Source organism: Dendronephthya gigantea, unplaced genomic scaffold (assembly GCF_004324835.1).
Source record: "Dendronephthya gigantea isolate DGI-Jeju-01 unplaced genomic scaffold, DenGig_1.0 000007F, whole genome shotgun sequence".
Taxonomy (NCBI): Eukaryota; Metazoa; Cnidaria; class Anthozoa; order Malacalcyonacea; family Nephtheidae; genus Dendronephthya; species Dendronephthya gigantea.
Window position 1 is genome coordinate 380,584 of NW_021163017.1, and position 16,087 is coordinate 396,670.

Here is a 16,087-nt window from a genome sequence, read left to right on the forward strand (position 1 = left end):
TAATGTTGGTGTGATCAACAACTAGCGATGATTATTTTCGATAATATTTATTATATAATCAATAGCAATGATTGAACTTTATTTTCCACGCAAGATAAAAAATCGTTTTCATCGTGTAATCATACACTATCTCATCATTGACGACGCCATATGCAGGATCTCTTTTATTACACAACTGAATTATTACCACTAGGATATAATAAAGGTCTTGAGTTATATAAAAATTATAGTTTAAACTACTGAAAACTACAGGCAAGACACCTTCATATTCAACTATATATGCTGTATTCAATAATATATTTAATAATTTGGTTTGATTAAATATTTGCACGAAGCCGTTTGTGAAGCATAAAATAGCATTCATTACTTGCACTGGAATATAGAGCTTTAGCTCCTAATTCTTGGCAATGCGCAATTGATACATTAGACGTCTTATAGTTCATCGTATAAGGATGGCTCCACCAGGATTTACAACACCTTTCTTGTGATCAGGTTTGCGTCTACCGCAAGGGTCATGAGCTGGCCAGTCGTGTTCCATATTGTGTTCAAAATCGTAGAAGACCGACGAAGCGGATAGGAAAGGACCATACTTGTGCCAAGCTATCTTTTTCGGTGCAATACCGATGCATTTCGGGGCCACGTTCTTGATGTTCTTACAATCAATCGCACCAGTTCGGCCTGTCACCAAGCTCCCTGTAAACAGAAGAAGATATCTATAGAACTTTACTTTACTAGTTTACTCAACCATTCTTGGGTCTCATGTAACGTCGTCAATTTGAAATGAAGACATGTTAACCGAAGTAAAACCAGACTTTTTCCGTTTTTTGTTTTTTGTGATGGCTTTGTGCTTCGTATAGTAAACTTGTGAAAGTTTGTGTCAGTAGCTCACTCGATCCTGGGCTACAGAATTGTGGAAACATTTGTGACTGACCACCACTCAAGTCACTGATTAAGATGCTTTATTTAGCTTGAGTTTTAATAAATTAACGAGTGTTATATGCAATACAGGCATGCATATTCAGGAATCTTTACCTCCATTTGGTTTGCAAACAATCCAATCGTTGATATTTGATTTAATCATAAATTCGGTTCCAATTTCTCGCCATAAGTTGAAATCGACGGCACCTGCGGACCATTCGTCCAGCGGAGGAGTGGTGGAAACAGCAACGCTCGCCTCGCGAACTGGCCAGTTAGGACGGGGGGTGACGGCGTTTGATTTTGAATAGAATTTTTTGTAGTTTGTGAAAGAGTAACTGTAGACTAGGGTCCAGCCTCCTTGTTGTGTAATCATGTCGCAGTATACCCCAAATGCATCGTGGTTAGGCAACGGTTTTATCCAATAGACGCCCGAGGTTGAGTTTGGATTGCGAGATAAGACTTCCTGGCATGACTTCGGGAGATTTTCAGTCTGACCTAAATAAGAATAGAAAGGTTATATAGAGATTATATTTAACACTTTACCATTAAACTTTATATCGCACACACTCACTTGCTTTAAGTCGATTTTCTAAGTCTTTCACTTTCCTCTCGAATTCTTCATTGGTGTGTTTTAACTCTGAAATTAAGGTCAACGTTTGGTCAGATCACATTTATGACTAAATTAATTTCGTGTTGTGCCGGCGGTTAGCAATTTTGCTCTCAACTCAAATAATAACCTCTGAAAAGACGTGTTATCTCTCCCTCGTCCACCACAATCCTGTTCAAAATCTTTTTGTTCTGGAACAAAATGGGAAAAATGACTCAAAAAAAGATCAATACATTCTGGTGCTTATTCTGGTAGGTCTCTATTGGTCATAATATCCATGTCTACCTGTGTTTCTGTGGAGATTGCGTCCCATTTTGAGCCATTCGACAGATAAAGTTTATCAACGTCTTTGCTATAGGATAGTAAACCTTGTATAGAGGGTAAATCTTTAAGATCTTTCTTGTTGGTTACTTTAACAACCTGGCAGAAAGAGTCATAGTTTGTTCAAGTCTGACTGAGAAAAGACTGTAGAACGGTTAGCGAAGCGTTAAGCTAAGTCTACTCCTATTAATGTGACCCTAATACTCACTCCATCAATGATACTAGGAACACCTTTCTGTGCACAAGTTCCCTAAAAGAAGAAGAAAAAGTTAGAAAACCTGTTCTTTCAATGAAAAACCTTCAGAAACCTTCAAGGCAATAATCTACTTTATGATAATCGTTTCATCAAGGAACGTACTTGACGATTTTCTTTTCAGATCAAACGACACCCAATCCTGTGTCAACTCCTCTCTACACCCACCTTAGTAACAATTCCAGTTTTCCCATTGATGAAATGCGTTTCGGTGATTCCATCAGGCGACTGAATTTCAAACTCAACACATCTGTTCCAGACGGGTTTCCGTGGAGGTGAAGTGCGTACCCAGAACCAAGTGTGTGCGTCCCTAGTCACGGTCCCACCGTTCACTCCCTGGCAAGCTGTGGAACAGAACTCTCCAGTTTCTCCTTCGGGACCAAAACATGCACAACACTAAAGAGAAAACACATTCAATGATGTGATGAGTTTTTTTAAAGTGTCACAGACAGAGGAATTGCTCGGCTGTTGAGAAAAAATCCATCAGAGAGCTCTGGTTTACTGGCACAATGCTCTTCTGATATAGTTCACGTCGGTTCTAGAACATATTTTTCGGATCAAAAAATGTAACTGGCCCAATAACTTTATTTCCACACATCATGTCTGCCTTCAAAGTTCATAACGATGTAACTCATTACCTGACCGTGTTCACAGCCAACGAACGCCGTAGCTTTATTGATCAACCCAGATCTTGGGGAAGATGTACTGTAACTGAAACGATACGAAAGGCGGATGAGCGGCCGTTTTTAAGTATTTCTCAAGCTACATTCTTCACTGAATTAAGCGGGAATGGATACCTGAAAGAGCCATAGTTGTCATAGCGAGTTGCGTCCCCAGAAAGATAGGCAAATCCCCGTGAACAAGGTTTGCGGAAGCACTCATTCATTTTTTGCTGAAGTAGAAAACAAATGTAAGATTCAGCCAGCTTTTTAATACCCGATTACACACACGCAAACACCCTCAATATCCATAGCTCCTGGATTGAAGCCAGGAGAGTATTATTATTGATTCTGATTATCCATACTTACCCAGCCAAGTTTCGATGGATATGTTGGTCCGAATTGGGAACAGTTGAATTCCTCGGTGACGATTGTGTCCGTCATCAAATCTTTCACGTACTCAATGTCCCCAATACCTGGGTAATATACGGAACATCCTCCTCGACCGTTGATGAACAGTTCTGATAGAGGCCGTGGAGTTGAGAAGTGATACAACCTTTGGAACACAAGTTGTTTGAAGGATTTAATATAAGCAAAGGTAACGAAACAAAAGCGGTTGCTAGATTCGTGCGCACGGTGCATTTGAGGGGACTTCGTATCATTTTTTTTTGAAAAGCACTGCGATTGATGAAAACGCTTCCTTACCAATCAGCTTTCGTATCATTCATGTCCATACTTGTCGATATTTGAACTCTGAATTCCGTTATTTTTATATCGCCAAACGAACTGGACCAGTGCGGTTTCTCGAACGGAGAAACTGGATCGTTGTTGGATGATAGTTTCCAGGAAATTGGTGAGTCTGCGTAGCCAATCAGCATGAAGCCTCCCGTGTTCGTAGTAAAGTCGCACCAGACCTGTGAAGAGAAGGAATGGTGTTCCCATTGAGTTATCGAACCAGAACGATGAGCCAGAACTTGGAAATGGTAGAAGATAGAGTGCTCGAACAAGTATTGAGTTTATTTACCTTCGTTTTATCGGGAAGATTTTCTGAATTGATCCAGTAATATCCATTCTTCGCCTCTTTGTTCTTCTGTGCAATATCAGAGCAACTAATGGCCGGGTTAACTCTTTCTCCCAGCGATGAAAAATATTCTTGAAAAAAAATATTATGATCATTATTATGTCCTATCAGTTATACAAACAACCTCCCCTTTCTCCCTTGTCCCTCAATGACACCAATCCTCCCTTACTGTCAAGCTCTGTCCAGATGTAGTCGGTTTTATGTTTCAGGCAAACCAGAGTTCTCTCTTCGCCTTCTTTATCCGTCACAGTGATTGCCTGCCGTGCCCGTAAAGGCCCGCATTTCTCGGGCTCGTCCTGGATATTACTTTGAGGGGTTGTTTGAGGTCTTGCTCGGCTTTTGCTTCGACGTGATTTTCGCCTCTTTTGTCCCTAGATTTGCAGAGAAAGAGCAATATTAAAAACCTCTTTTAGAGTCAACATGTTTATGTCTTCATCCAATCAAGCAACGCCTGTGATAAAACAAGTAAACAACTGCCTAAAATAGACAAAACACTTCTCGACGTTTCGACCTGAGGGCCTTCGTTCATACTAACTCTCCTGACGGAGGCCCTCAGGTCGAAACGACGAAAAGTGTTTTGTATATTAGGCAGTTGACAGTTGTTATACCAAATTTGATGCTAAGTTGTTTGAAGACGCTGACACGCTGCTCCCTGGTTACATTTGAACGTATCCACCCCTGTGATAAGTCTAAATCACGAAAGATTCCTACAGCGAGTTTGCGAGTGGTTTTCAACGATTAGGGCATGGCAAGGAGCCAGTATCAATAACATGCTTCAATACTTGACTACGTCGCTGTTACCATTCTACGTTGCTAACCGAAGTAAATCCTTTGCAATATCCACTCTTAAATAGTCCAGAAATCCCACAGAAACTAAGTGTAAGCTATGAATGCCAAGGGCAAGGAATAATATGAGCTATAATCCTCATAGTATCGCACGATATGGCGGTGTATCGATTATGGGGTTCAATCACACCATCCTGATCTACAAGACAAGTTTCAAACTATTTAGCACCAACGTAGGCCTGCAAAGGTGCCCTGCCTGTCAAAAAGGACATCAGCCTGCAAACGTATCTTGCCCGTCAAAAGCGAGCAGCTCTCTTAGGCGAAAAAGCCTGAAGGTTTTAACACTGCTGACGAATACCAGTATCATATTATGTTATGATGTACTTACGTGACTTAGCAACACCAAAGCTAAGATCAATATAAAAAGTAACTTCATGCTTTCAGCAAATATCTAGACACAAACAAAATATATTTTATGTAAAAATCTGCTACATTTATTGTGGAAAAACTATATAATCAGAAGATATGTAACAGAAACTGACATTGAAACTGTTTCTGAGAATCCCGTTACGAAAGCCCCCGTAAAGTTCGTACTACGAAATATTTATTCAAAACAAAGCGGAATTGATGACGTAAATCTAACAAGGACGACATCTCTTGCCCACAATACGTTTTCTAAATGTAACTCGTGTAGTTACACTGATTGAAATGGAATGTTGAATCAAAACCAGAAGAGAAACAGTGATATGTTTTTTTCCTCAAACAATTTCCACTTTCGATCCACGCCATTTCACCTTCATCTCTGCTGTTAATCATTACTGAACATTATTCGTCAGCGTTTTTACTTGAGAGTTCCGATAGAAAATGCCTTTCCGTAGAAAGCCCCAGTGTAACACACAAGGCCAAGCCACTGACCATTTACAAACGATAAACTATTAAACACAGTCATTGATTAAAATCAATTTATATCTCATTACACTTTTGTCGACGATGACTCCTATCGGTGGCTTTACCTTAAAAACAATCCCTTTGCCGGTTAAATTCATTCAAAAGTCCCTAGGACTCCTACAGTATTATGTAGAGAAAACAACACAAGCTTACCTCTAGTTAAATAACATGTACTTCTATACTCTATCCTTGCTTTACGTTTTCATCGACAGCACAACGAAGCTCTGGCCAGCCAGGCTTGATTTCACAATTTTCACACACAAATATGTTTGACACAACATTTTAGCATATCCACATCTGTGATGTGTAGGCATTGTTGCCATATATATCCATAGGTGGATACTTCAGAGCTCCAAGCAACCAGTTTTGTGTACAATACAATTTTGTGGTGAAAAATATCTGACAATTCTTCAAATTTCAAGTGCATAATGACGAAATAGATACTTTTTTTATAAATCGTTAAGACTTTTAGTTTGAATTCATTCACTGCACAGACGAGGGGAAGATATTATAAAATTCAAGATTTGATTATGATAGGGTGGTTTCAATAAAAAATTTGGATGAAAAAACACCGTTGTGTTGCAAATCATTCTCAAGATATTTTTAATAAGTCGGCCAATTATTTTAATATCGTTGTCAGTTTCTATCTTTCTTGTTTTGTTTTGTTTTGTTTTGTTGGTTGTGTCTATCGCCCACACCAATTCGCTATAGGCTTGGGAAATCGCTGAGTCACTGTTCGTCCCAACTATTTAAGTACAGTACTCGATCGGTAGGGCAAATCACGCAAACGATCGCTTGACAAAAGAAGACTTGCTCAATATAAATGCATCACTTAGACACGATGTTAAGACCGTCGCATGTTTTTCATACAATTCATGCCTTGTTTTTGAACAGCTCTAACCCAATATTTCTATATGGATACATACACAACTATTCATACCTCCGGTCTAATTTAATGCGAATTCCACAGCATGAAACTTACTGTGATATCTTAAATATATACATATACTTCTCAGGAATGCATACATGAGAAGGATAACTTTATATTTAAGTATATTTCATTTCACTTATATTATTTGGTATAAGGCGTGATAATTATACTTTATGTTATACTAAACATGTTCGTTCAAGCTATCACACACTGTTATATTAGTATAATTTCGATTTCCCAATTTCACTTCATTCATTTTTCGAAGCCTTATCTCGATTTAAGCATTCGACTGGCATTCAGCTTATAGATACATGGCAATATATAACTAGTATATATCGTGATATAGGCAAGCAGTTCTATGATTGTACAGCAAACAACTGAAGGAAGTATTTTTCTTCTGCATCAAATCAATGCTATTTCCTTTCGTCTGAATTCACCCAAGATTCACAACGTCATCTATTGTCGGATTTCGACTCCATTTTCCGTAGCCAGGAAGAATTGAAGAATGCAAAATAACTTCTTCAACGACACTTCTCTACAAAGAAAATATTTATTGTAACGCTTATTTAAGGATGGTTTTACTCAAAGTGGATTGAGTGTGAATATCGATACTAGGTCTAAAGATCTGGACGCCTTTTTCAGAAAAACCCACAAAACACAAGCACTCGTTGCTTCGCAAAATCGTAAATTTATAAAAGCACCTTAAATTTTTGCCATTCCTGTTGTTTTTGTTGCTTAATATACTGTTTCTGAAGATCCTCCTAAATTGAATGAAGGATAAAGATAAAGACTAGAGAGCATGTACGATGAGGAGGTAAGCAAGCACTGTGTGTTTAATCATGTCGGAAAGACATAATCACCTCGTTCAAGTTGTGGTCAAGAGCTTCATAACATTGTGTGAGAAGAGACTTTGTTACCTCGTCAACATCTACAAAAACAGTATTGCTTTCATCGTTGTAATATATGGCTCGGGGGGGAAAGATTATTACCACATACACCATTTTCACCATTATATAGCAACAATGTATGTATATACCAACTGCCTAAACACCAGCACTACTAACCGTAGCTTATTGCAAATAACCAAGTTACCATAACCTATGATTCCACCAAAATACAACACTAATATTTATTTCCACTACACACTTCTTTATCACCACGACCAATTCCTATATACATATGCACCGACAATCAACTGCCCCAGTCATTATTTCCACCACAGTGTGAATTAAGACTGTGACATACCATTAAAATCATGTTGTGAAATCACACCCAAATGAACGTGGGTTGCAGTGACCACGGAGTAAGTTATTGGTTGTTTTCGAAGGACAGTGCACTCTCCGAACGAATCCCCAGGTGCCAATGTGCCGATGATAACTTGTTTCTGACTACGATTCTAAAACAAGAATATCCTAAACTGAATCCAAGTTTGATCTATATATACTAGATGAATGTAGTTTGGACGCCTTGCAGGAGAATCCGATGATCAATAGGGGGTGCACACTACATCTAGCTTAGTCTGTGGGGGTGCAGGGGTGTGTGTTAAAATTTGGGTATCAATTCAAATTTGGCGGGGGGTTATGTACGAAAATCAGTGCCCACGTTCTGAGTATATTTTGGTGTATTTGGAAGTTTTACAGTCTTTCTGAGCCTCTGACAATCTAGGTAGTCCACCTTATGATCTCATTTTTATAAATTTTTGAAAAAAATCCAAAATCTCTGACAGCTGGAATTTGTACCTAAACCATGCCCGGGAAATGGAGTGTACCCCCTAACGAAACCACTCTAGATCCATGATATACCTTCGTTCCATCTCTGTTTGTTTTGGCAACATCGACAGATCGCTTCAGATTGCAAATGCCTTCACTGATGAATCCGATCACTCGGCACGTCTCTCCCTCGTTTACTAGAACTGAATGCATCAAAGAATTCTGAGTTCCGAAATACTGTCGTCATAATGTACAAATTCCTGGGAATTACAATGGGTTCCGAGCAAGATGGCTGCAAGCTATATATCATAGATTCCGGCCACGCTTGTCCTCGATAGATGGAGCATATGAAAACAATGTCAAATCCTAGTTTGAGGCTTTGAGCTCTCTACAAAATTAACAGCAAGTCTACAACGCGATTAGAGTTTTAATTAAACGTTTTTTATTCGTGTATAACATGCCACACACCTGTTCCTGGACGAAATCGCTTCCAACGAATCAAGTCTACGATCTTTCCCAAAGCGACCTTGGAGCAGTTTTCAAACAACCGACATGACTGCATTAGTTCCAAATTCTGGTTCGTTATTTTGCTGTCAACAAGCTATAAAGTGTTTCAACAAGACTTAAGCATATGCATTACTCAGGCCACGTACGTTTAGTTGTTCAGCTCCGTGCACACATTGAGTATATACCTGTTTCATTTTCTTAAAATCTCTTGCCGAAATTTTAACAAATTCACAAGGTTCCAAAGTAATCACGGACGACATCCTATGAAGAAAGATTGCGTGTCATTTGAAAATCAGCTGTTTTTTTCACCGAAAATGTTCAACCGTTATACCTTGTATGATTTGGTTCAAAATTGTTTTCTGTCTCGACAGGATGCAACGTCCCAAAACATTGGCCAGCAACTAACTGAAAGGTAATCAAAAGATTGGACTATGCGTCGTGTACGAAAACATCTTCCGATAAACTTTAGTTCTGAAGTCGTTTTCTTTCCAAAGATGAAAGATGAATACCTTTTCCAAATCGGCGTCAATTTTGCTTTCTGGATCCTCAGTGATTCCTGGCAGAGATTTCACTCTAGGAGACTCACTCAAAGTCCCTACGTTATTTTCACTGCATGGTCCTACACTCCCTCTCAGTATAAGATACAGTTCGTTGAGGCCAAAAACTACAGCGTGGGACAAAGAATTTAGACTTTTATTTCGGCTTAAATTACCTTTCTGCCAATGAGAAAAAAATTGTACTTCTGATATACCTGTGTAGCCACTGTCATTCCATTTTTCTAGTTGGACAACCGTGGAAAGCTCTCGTAAGATTTTCAAGGGAATTCGTGACGTTAATTCGGTGAAATATTGCAAGTGATGGTAAATTGCTTCTTGGTCTTCACGGGTGCGTTCAAATGGTCTGATTTTGGAAGAGAAAATGAAGGGAAAGATTGTGTTATTGTTATCTCCAAGCGTTCATCTTTGTTATAACAGCGAAAAATGAGAATACGTACAATTTTCGTAGAAGCCTTTTCAATGCGTGTGATTTAGAATGCAGTATGCCATCCCTCGTTTGTGTAAGGTGTTGTTTGTGAAGCCTGGAGAGGTGTTCAGTGATATTGTGACTTATGGAGTAGCTGTAGTTTGCGCAGTAATGAGCTGGACGATGACCTAGGACAGTTTAACAAAAGACGTTGTTGTAGAAAAATACGTCATAGAAGATATAGTCGGAAAAAAGTTGAGAATTAACAAACACAAATTATGATAATCTTTTCAAGTACCATGTGGTATTTCTACATCATCATTTGGATTATGATCCAGTTTCCTGGAAAGAGAAGATTGATGATTCACGGTTTGCATGGTAATATGGTAGTAACGCTTTCTGATTACTTTTTTTCGCAGTACAGTACAAATACTTGATGCATGATATTTCGGAATTACCCGTTTCCAATTGAAGCGTGGGGTTTGAGGTCAAGAGCTGGTAATTTTTCTTCGGACGATTTCAGAATCGTAGAGTAATTTCTCATGAACGTGTCGTGTGCATCTTTGGACGAATTGTTCCTTCTGTGCATAGTTTCAAATGACAATCAAGTTCAGAAAAAATACGGGACAATTGATTGACAAATTTTTTGTTAATCATCACCTATTTCCAAGCCCTTCGATTGAGCATAACTGTTTCAAGGCTGAGTAACTTATCTCAGGTTTCCCGATAATTCGTGGTACTAATGAAGATGAAAAATAAATATAACATTAAATACAACAATACAAAATAACATTGTTATTCATAACTTATTAATATTATCTTATGGTTTAAATAGGTACAATATTCATTCCAACATATTGCATTTATGGAAAACAATTTGCTGTTACGATATACATGGATAGATATTCAATGAGAAATGCACCGTTCATGGATATTTTATTCGTATATTATTAGCTTACATTTATATGAAGTGTTGACATTCTCAAAGGTAAATTTGGACTTCGAACCATAACTGGCCTTCATTTTTGACCATCTAAGGGCACTTGCCATCAAAGGAGAAACATCGACGAGCCAAATAAGAGATAAATCGCAAAACTGTTTATATTTTTCCAAACTATGTTTACGTTTAACACGTGTATATAAAAGGTAAACAAACCCGTCGTCAGGGGGTTGCTAAGGTCGTTAAGCTGGCAACCCCCCCCCTGAACTGGCAATATGGCCGTCAAAACAATGTTAAGAAAGTTTTAAAACAGAAAAAAAGAAGTGCTTTTTGTCGACAGTACAAGAAATGAACGAACAGAAGTCTGCTGATGAAGAAAGAGCTGCATTAGAAGAAGCCACTGTAAACCTTAAAATTCATATTTGCAATTTCAGTTTTGCTCAGGCTATCTTTTTATACATGATACATGTTTCATGGTTTATTACAGTATATGAATTTATTAAACTAATATTTCATTACTATCTATTACAGAAATATGTGGACGAGCTGTATGATCTTCGCGATCATTATTTTGTGAAAAATGGCGTCGAGAAAGCTTCGGAAAGGACAAAAGAGATCGGTGAAAAAATGACAGAAGTTAAAGAATGTTTAGACAGATTGCTTGGTTTGTATTTTCGGTCTTCCTATTTTTATGCATTTCTTTTCAAAAAACGTTGCACCAAGTACTGTTTTTTTAATGCAAAGTGTTTCCTCTCAGGTATGTGCAACAAGAAAAGTCAGTATTTTTACCTTCTTGGAAAGACATTGAATGTTATGCCTGCATATGACCCTCAAGCACAAGAAGCATTGTCTCGAGCAGTGAAACTTGATCCATTGTTGGTCGATGCTTGGAACTGTCTCGGTGAATGTTTGTGGAAGAAGGGAGATGTTGAAGCTGCAAGGAATTGCTTCACCGGTGCCCTGGAGCATGTAGGCTGAGTGGCTTTTGTCATTATCTTGTTTAGATTTTTTCCTAATAACTCACTGTTCCTCTTTTGTTTTGCAGTCAAAGAATAAGATGTCATTACGAAGCCTTTCGATGGTGCTACGTCAACTTGGAAAAGGTATGAAAAAGTACTTGCAAAACTCGAATCTCATTGAAGGAGCCAGCAAGGCATGTTTAATCATAGTCAGACTTACCTCATCACAAACCACTACTTGACAGCTCAATCCTGTTTCAGATTCCCGGGAAAGAGTTGACAATATCAAGTTGAGTGTTGAGAAAGCAAAAGAAGCAGTATCACTGGACATCACTGATGGTGTTTCATGGTGTAAGCTCTATAGCCCATTGAAACTGTGAACAATCTCTTAAATGGAGTTTAAGTGATTCATATTGAATTATTTATAGATATTCTTGGAAATGCATATCTTTCGTTGTTCTTCAGTGGTGCCCAGTCCCCTAGCATGCTCAAGCAATGTTTGGCCGCATACGCACGTGCAGTAAGTACCATCAGAAAATTAGACTAAATTCTCAGTTTTTTATATTGTCTGATTGCATATCATATTTTTTTAGGAATTGGACACGGTTTCAGCCTGCAATCCTGATTTGTATTTTAATCGTGCCATGGTGAGACAACTCACAATATCCTTTTTATGCTACTCGTACTTTATGCACTGTAGCTTTGATGTAAGACTTCAAAGACATTTCATTTAATTAATGTAATTATTGTCCACCTGTTTGTAAAGGTTTACAGATATCAGGAAGAATACAAGCTTTGTCTGGACGGTTTTCAAAAAGCTTTGGTGTATGACCCAGCATGGGAAGATGCTATCCAACTTCAGAAACAACTGCTAAGCTACCTGCAGAATATTTCTGATCTAATTCAGAACAAAGTGAGATATAATTATGTCATATAATAGCTGAAGCTAGAAGCTACATGATACATATGTACTTGGTGCATTAGAAAATGTCTAGTATATACTATATGCTGACATGTTAATAAAATATGTAAAATTAATTATGATTTTTTATATTTTTTTAATATATTGCAGGGTAGGCTGAAGGCAAAACGTCTCAATACGATGATGAGTTCCTTGAAGGAATCAGATCTTGGTCCATATGCTGGAGGAAACTACACAAGCAATTCTGGCCAGACGGTCACTTTGGAACAAGTCATGCTAAGCAGTTTGAATGTTGGTCTCAATGCAAACAAAGTGATTTCAGGAAAAGTTGTTGGTATTGTTCCTTATGATGAACCTATACCATTGTGAGTATCAACTCGATTTGATGGCTTATGATAGATTGTTTCCACAACAAAAAACAGTTGTCTGAAGCAGACCAAATTAGCTTTTTTGAAGTTAATTTTTTTTACAAATTATGTGTTTGCAGCACATTCTCCATTGTGGACAAGGAAGGAACATGTTATCCTGTGATGTTGTATAACTTGAGAACTGGATGTGGCGTGATTGTGGGTGATGCAGTTGCAGTACCTGAACCATACGTCCAGTCCACAGATTTCCAGGAAAATGATAAGGTATATTGTGGTAGTTATCCTGCATTAGCGAATCCCCAACATGCTTTGTGATCTGACCTTAAAATGGTTAGCCTATGGTTTGGCGCACAGTACATTACACAACTTTTTTTTCACAAATTCCATCCTTTTCCCACCACTTTTAGATTTTCAAATTCCAATCTATACGTGTTGACAGTCCACTAGTGTTGGTTGTAAACAAACGAAAACTTGGCAGAGATAAACTCTCACCCTCAGTATTGTCCTTTGAAGCAAAAAGCGAGTGACAACATACTCAAAGAGTTTGGTTCATGTAAGTGAGATATGTGCCCATGCAGAGTGCTGTACTGAAATTGTAAAAAATGAGTTTCATCACTAACATCTATTACTTTCCAAATTTGGACACCTTTGTGTTGCTCATTGGCCAAATAGTTCTACACTGTGTTTGAAACAAGGCAATGGTAATTCATGTCACATGGCAGGCACCCAAACAAAGCCAAGGTTCTCATGCATTGTAATTCTCCTGTATCATTTTATGACACAGACATGCATCTACTTGCCATTAAAGACCTCCAATGAATTATGACAATTACATTAAAAAACCTGGCTATAAGCTGTACATATAATGTTTATACACTTTTACAGATTTTTCAAAGTAGCCGTCAGGCTCTGATTTCCAATTAAAATAATATGCACATCCTCAAACTGAATTTACATATTTTAATATTGACTACATATCATTTGTATATTTATCTTGACGATTTTTCCTGCGTTTCTTTTTACCACTTACTTTCTTAAACAGTTGCTCATTATTTTGTGCTAATGGATTGCTCTCAAATGTTTCCTTTAGAGGTTCTTTAGAAGCCAAATCAAATGCTTTCTGTTTCTGCTGTTCGCTGTGCTTGATTACAGCAAGATTTTGAGCATTCTTGTATCCTATACGTAAATGAACAGGCTTTTCAATAATTTGATATGCATTCAGTCCTCTCTTTTAGGATGACCAAAAACTTTAGCAATTATCGAAAACTTTCTTTGTTATACACACCTGCTTTGAAGTTTTCCATAAAACCAACAGACTCTGCACCAGTTTTTGAATGGTCTTGCATTTTAGGGATACCGAAAAACCTTCGAACTACTTCTGTCCGTAGAAAATACATTTGTCCAAGAGAGAATGCATTTGAAGTCAGCCAGTAGGTAAATATGGCCTGGATCGGAAAGAGAAAATGATATCAACATTGCTGCTACCTGTATTTGCCGATATCAAAGTCTTGCTAGTGTATAATTCCAAGGAATAACAAGAAATATCATGGTTTTATGAAGAGAATAAACATGGAGAATATGAGAATCTTACAGCTGGGAACTTGGCTGTTATAGGAATCATCAGGATTGCCATAACACGGAAAACTTGTTTGATGTTTTTAAATTGTGGATTGCTCAAGCCAGCCTCTGCACCAGCCTAGAAAGATGGATCAGTCTGAAATAAAGAACTGTGTACATACTTTTGAAACTAAATTCTGATGGTAAGTGATTCCAACTTCGTAAGTCGGTAAAATGTGCTGTATACAATCACCTCAATAGTGAGCAGCATTGAAGCACTGCAAAGAATTGGCAATAGAAAGTATGGATCAGGAATAGTGAGGTCTTGAAACCACAACAGGCCACCAATTTGCATAGATTCAACAGGGAGATTTGCCATGCGCCGTAAACCAAGAAAGAATGATACAAATATCGGGATTTGGACTAATGGGATGATCAATGACTAGAGAAAATAATACAATTTTAGTATGATGTGTTATTATGAGGTAGTATAACTGAAAGCTGTATGCTGCTTGAAAGAAGCAGAGATCTTTTCCGGATCTTGATGTGAATGCATTCGTTTCTTTTTGACATAAACTAGCTCCTTAAACAGTTGCACGTTACCTTTAAAGGATGGCATTTATGTTTCAAAAAAAGTGCTTGTAAATCTCTTGATGCTTCTGCCTGTTTCATAGTATCTTGTTGATTAGCCACATCTCTCATACGTTGGGTTAAAATATCCAACTCTGGTTTAATATTGTTCAACTTTGCTGCATTAGCCTGGCCTAATGCCAGGAGGGGCATCATTAGCGTTCGAAATGCAACAGTTGTAACTACAATGGTTCCCCACCACGGCACTCCAATACCAACATGAATGGTCTCCATAGCTTGTTGGATTAGACCTATCGGGCTATTTCCGCCTAGTCCAAGGCTTTGAAATGTTGGTTCAGAAATCTGTTGTGCAAGATTGGGAATGACCTCTGGGTCAGTTAATATGGGCCCTGTATTTGAAAGAAACAGATTAACCATTACCAATTACCATGTTTGTTTATCGCCAACAAAATAAAATTGTCTGATGGTATCATATGGGTACATTGCTAATGGACCATATTTATCAACAATTGACAAAGTGTGGTTATTAAACTGACCTATTTTAAGATCATCACCGCTGGACATATATCTTGCCAATGTTAGACCAATAGAAGAAGCATACAATTGCTGCTGGTTCTTACTAAAGTTCTTGTGAAATTTGAAGTGGTTTTCAATGCTTGAAAACTAAGATATTAAATAAATTACGTATCAGAAATTGGACTAATCTGGCTCCAAGCTTATATATGGGGTTTTCGATGCATTCATGTAAGTATGTAATCCTGCTTGTTCGGGCATTTGATTTCGACCTTTAATTTCGGTATATTACATCATAAAAGGCAACATTTTCTTAACCGTTTTTTCCCTAGTTAAAAGCCATTATCACTCAGTTCCATATACTAACTTTTCTTCGCCCTACATAATGTACAAATCCTGTAGTGGCGTGAGGAAATGTACACAAATACTTGTTAATATTGAGAAATCGTGCCGCCATCTTGGAGTTGTCATTCGAAAAAGTCGAAAAGATGGCGCACGTTTATCGCACGTGAGAAATTTTCCGGTTATCAATTATTCCACTCGGCAGAGATTCT

The 16,087-nt window shown here is 38.0% G+C and overlaps 4 protein-coding genes across 5 annotated transcripts; 1 reads left to right on the forward strand and 3 right to left on the reverse strand.

Moving 5' to 3' along the window:
• Window positions 1-69: 69 nt before the first annotated feature.
• Window positions 70-5,824, reverse strand: LOC114517056. Its single transcript, XM_028536698.1, has 15 exons — window positions 5,727-5,824; window positions 5,014-5,076; window positions 4,009-4,210; window positions 3,783-3,910; window positions 3,464-3,672; window positions 3,128-3,314; window positions 2,897-2,991; window positions 2,738-2,810; window positions 2,268-2,495; window positions 2,055-2,096; window positions 1,811-1,945; window positions 1,656-1,716; window positions 1,490-1,555; window positions 1,033-1,413; window positions 70-693 (listed from the first exon to the last, which is right to left on the reverse strand). Exons 2-15 carry the CDS (start codon window positions 5,059-5,061, stop codon window positions 440-442), a joined length of 2,109 nt encoding a protein of 702 aa, XP_028392499.1. The 5' UTR covers window positions 5,062-5,076; window positions 5,727-5,824; the 3' UTR covers window positions 70-439.
• Window positions 5,825-6,519: 695 nt separating this feature from the next.
• LOC114517044 (cyclic nucleotide-binding domain-containing protein 1-like) lies at window positions 6,520-10,811 on the reverse strand. Its single transcript, XM_028536686.1, has 15 exons — window positions 10,643-10,811; window positions 10,344-10,422; window positions 10,142-10,264; window positions 9,982-10,025; window positions 9,715-9,871; window positions 9,472-9,620; window positions 9,230-9,384; window positions 9,052-9,125; window positions 8,906-8,981; window positions 8,682-8,814; window positions 8,307-8,416; window positions 7,750-7,900; window positions 7,365-7,432; window positions 7,206-7,265; window positions 6,520-7,039 (listed from the first exon to the last, which is right to left on the reverse strand). The coding sequence occupies exons 1-15, from the start codon at window positions 10,731-10,733 to the stop codon at window positions 6,938-6,940; spliced, it is 1,572 nt and encodes a 523-aa protein (XP_028392487.1). The 5' UTR covers window positions 10,734-10,811; the 3' UTR covers window positions 6,520-6,937.
• Window positions 10,812-10,902: 91 nt separating this feature from the next.
• LOC114517279 (tetratricopeptide repeat protein 5-like) lies at window positions 10,903-14,478 on the forward strand. 2 transcript variants are annotated; one of them, XM_028536955.1, is made up of 12 exons: window positions 10,903-11,025; window positions 11,155-11,287; window positions 11,381-11,592; window positions 11,669-11,726; window positions 11,844-11,933; window positions 12,011-12,102; window positions 12,176-12,229; window positions 12,349-12,495; window positions 12,655-12,869; window positions 12,992-13,136; window positions 13,280-13,425; window positions 14,224-14,478. In XM_028536955.1, the coding sequence occupies exons 1-11, from the start codon at window positions 10,972-10,974 to the stop codon at window positions 13,397-13,399; spliced, it is 1,320 nt and encodes a 439-aa protein (XP_028392756.1). In that variant the 5' UTR covers window positions 10,903-10,971; the 3' UTR covers window positions 13,400-13,425; window positions 14,224-14,478. The 2 variants fall into 2 exon arrangements, with proteins under 2 accessions (XP_028392756.1, XP_028392755.1); XM_028536954.1 differs by lacking the exon at window positions 14,224-14,478 and having other exon boundaries at window positions 13,280-13,503.
• LOC114517280 (mitochondrial inner membrane protein OXA1L-like) lies at window positions 13,802-15,994 on the reverse strand. Its single transcript, XM_028536956.1, has 7 exons — window positions 15,901-15,994; window positions 15,557-15,683; window positions 15,033-15,409; window positions 14,683-14,871; window positions 14,464-14,568; window positions 14,158-14,317; window positions 13,802-14,048 (listed from the first exon to the last, which is right to left on the reverse strand). The coding sequence occupies exons 1-7, from the start codon at window positions 15,988-15,990 to the stop codon at window positions 13,843-13,845; spliced, it is 1,254 nt and encodes a 417-aa protein (XP_028392757.1). The 5' UTR covers window positions 15,991-15,994; the 3' UTR covers window positions 13,802-13,842.
• Between the last annotated feature and the right edge of the window lie 93 nt (window positions 15,995-16,087).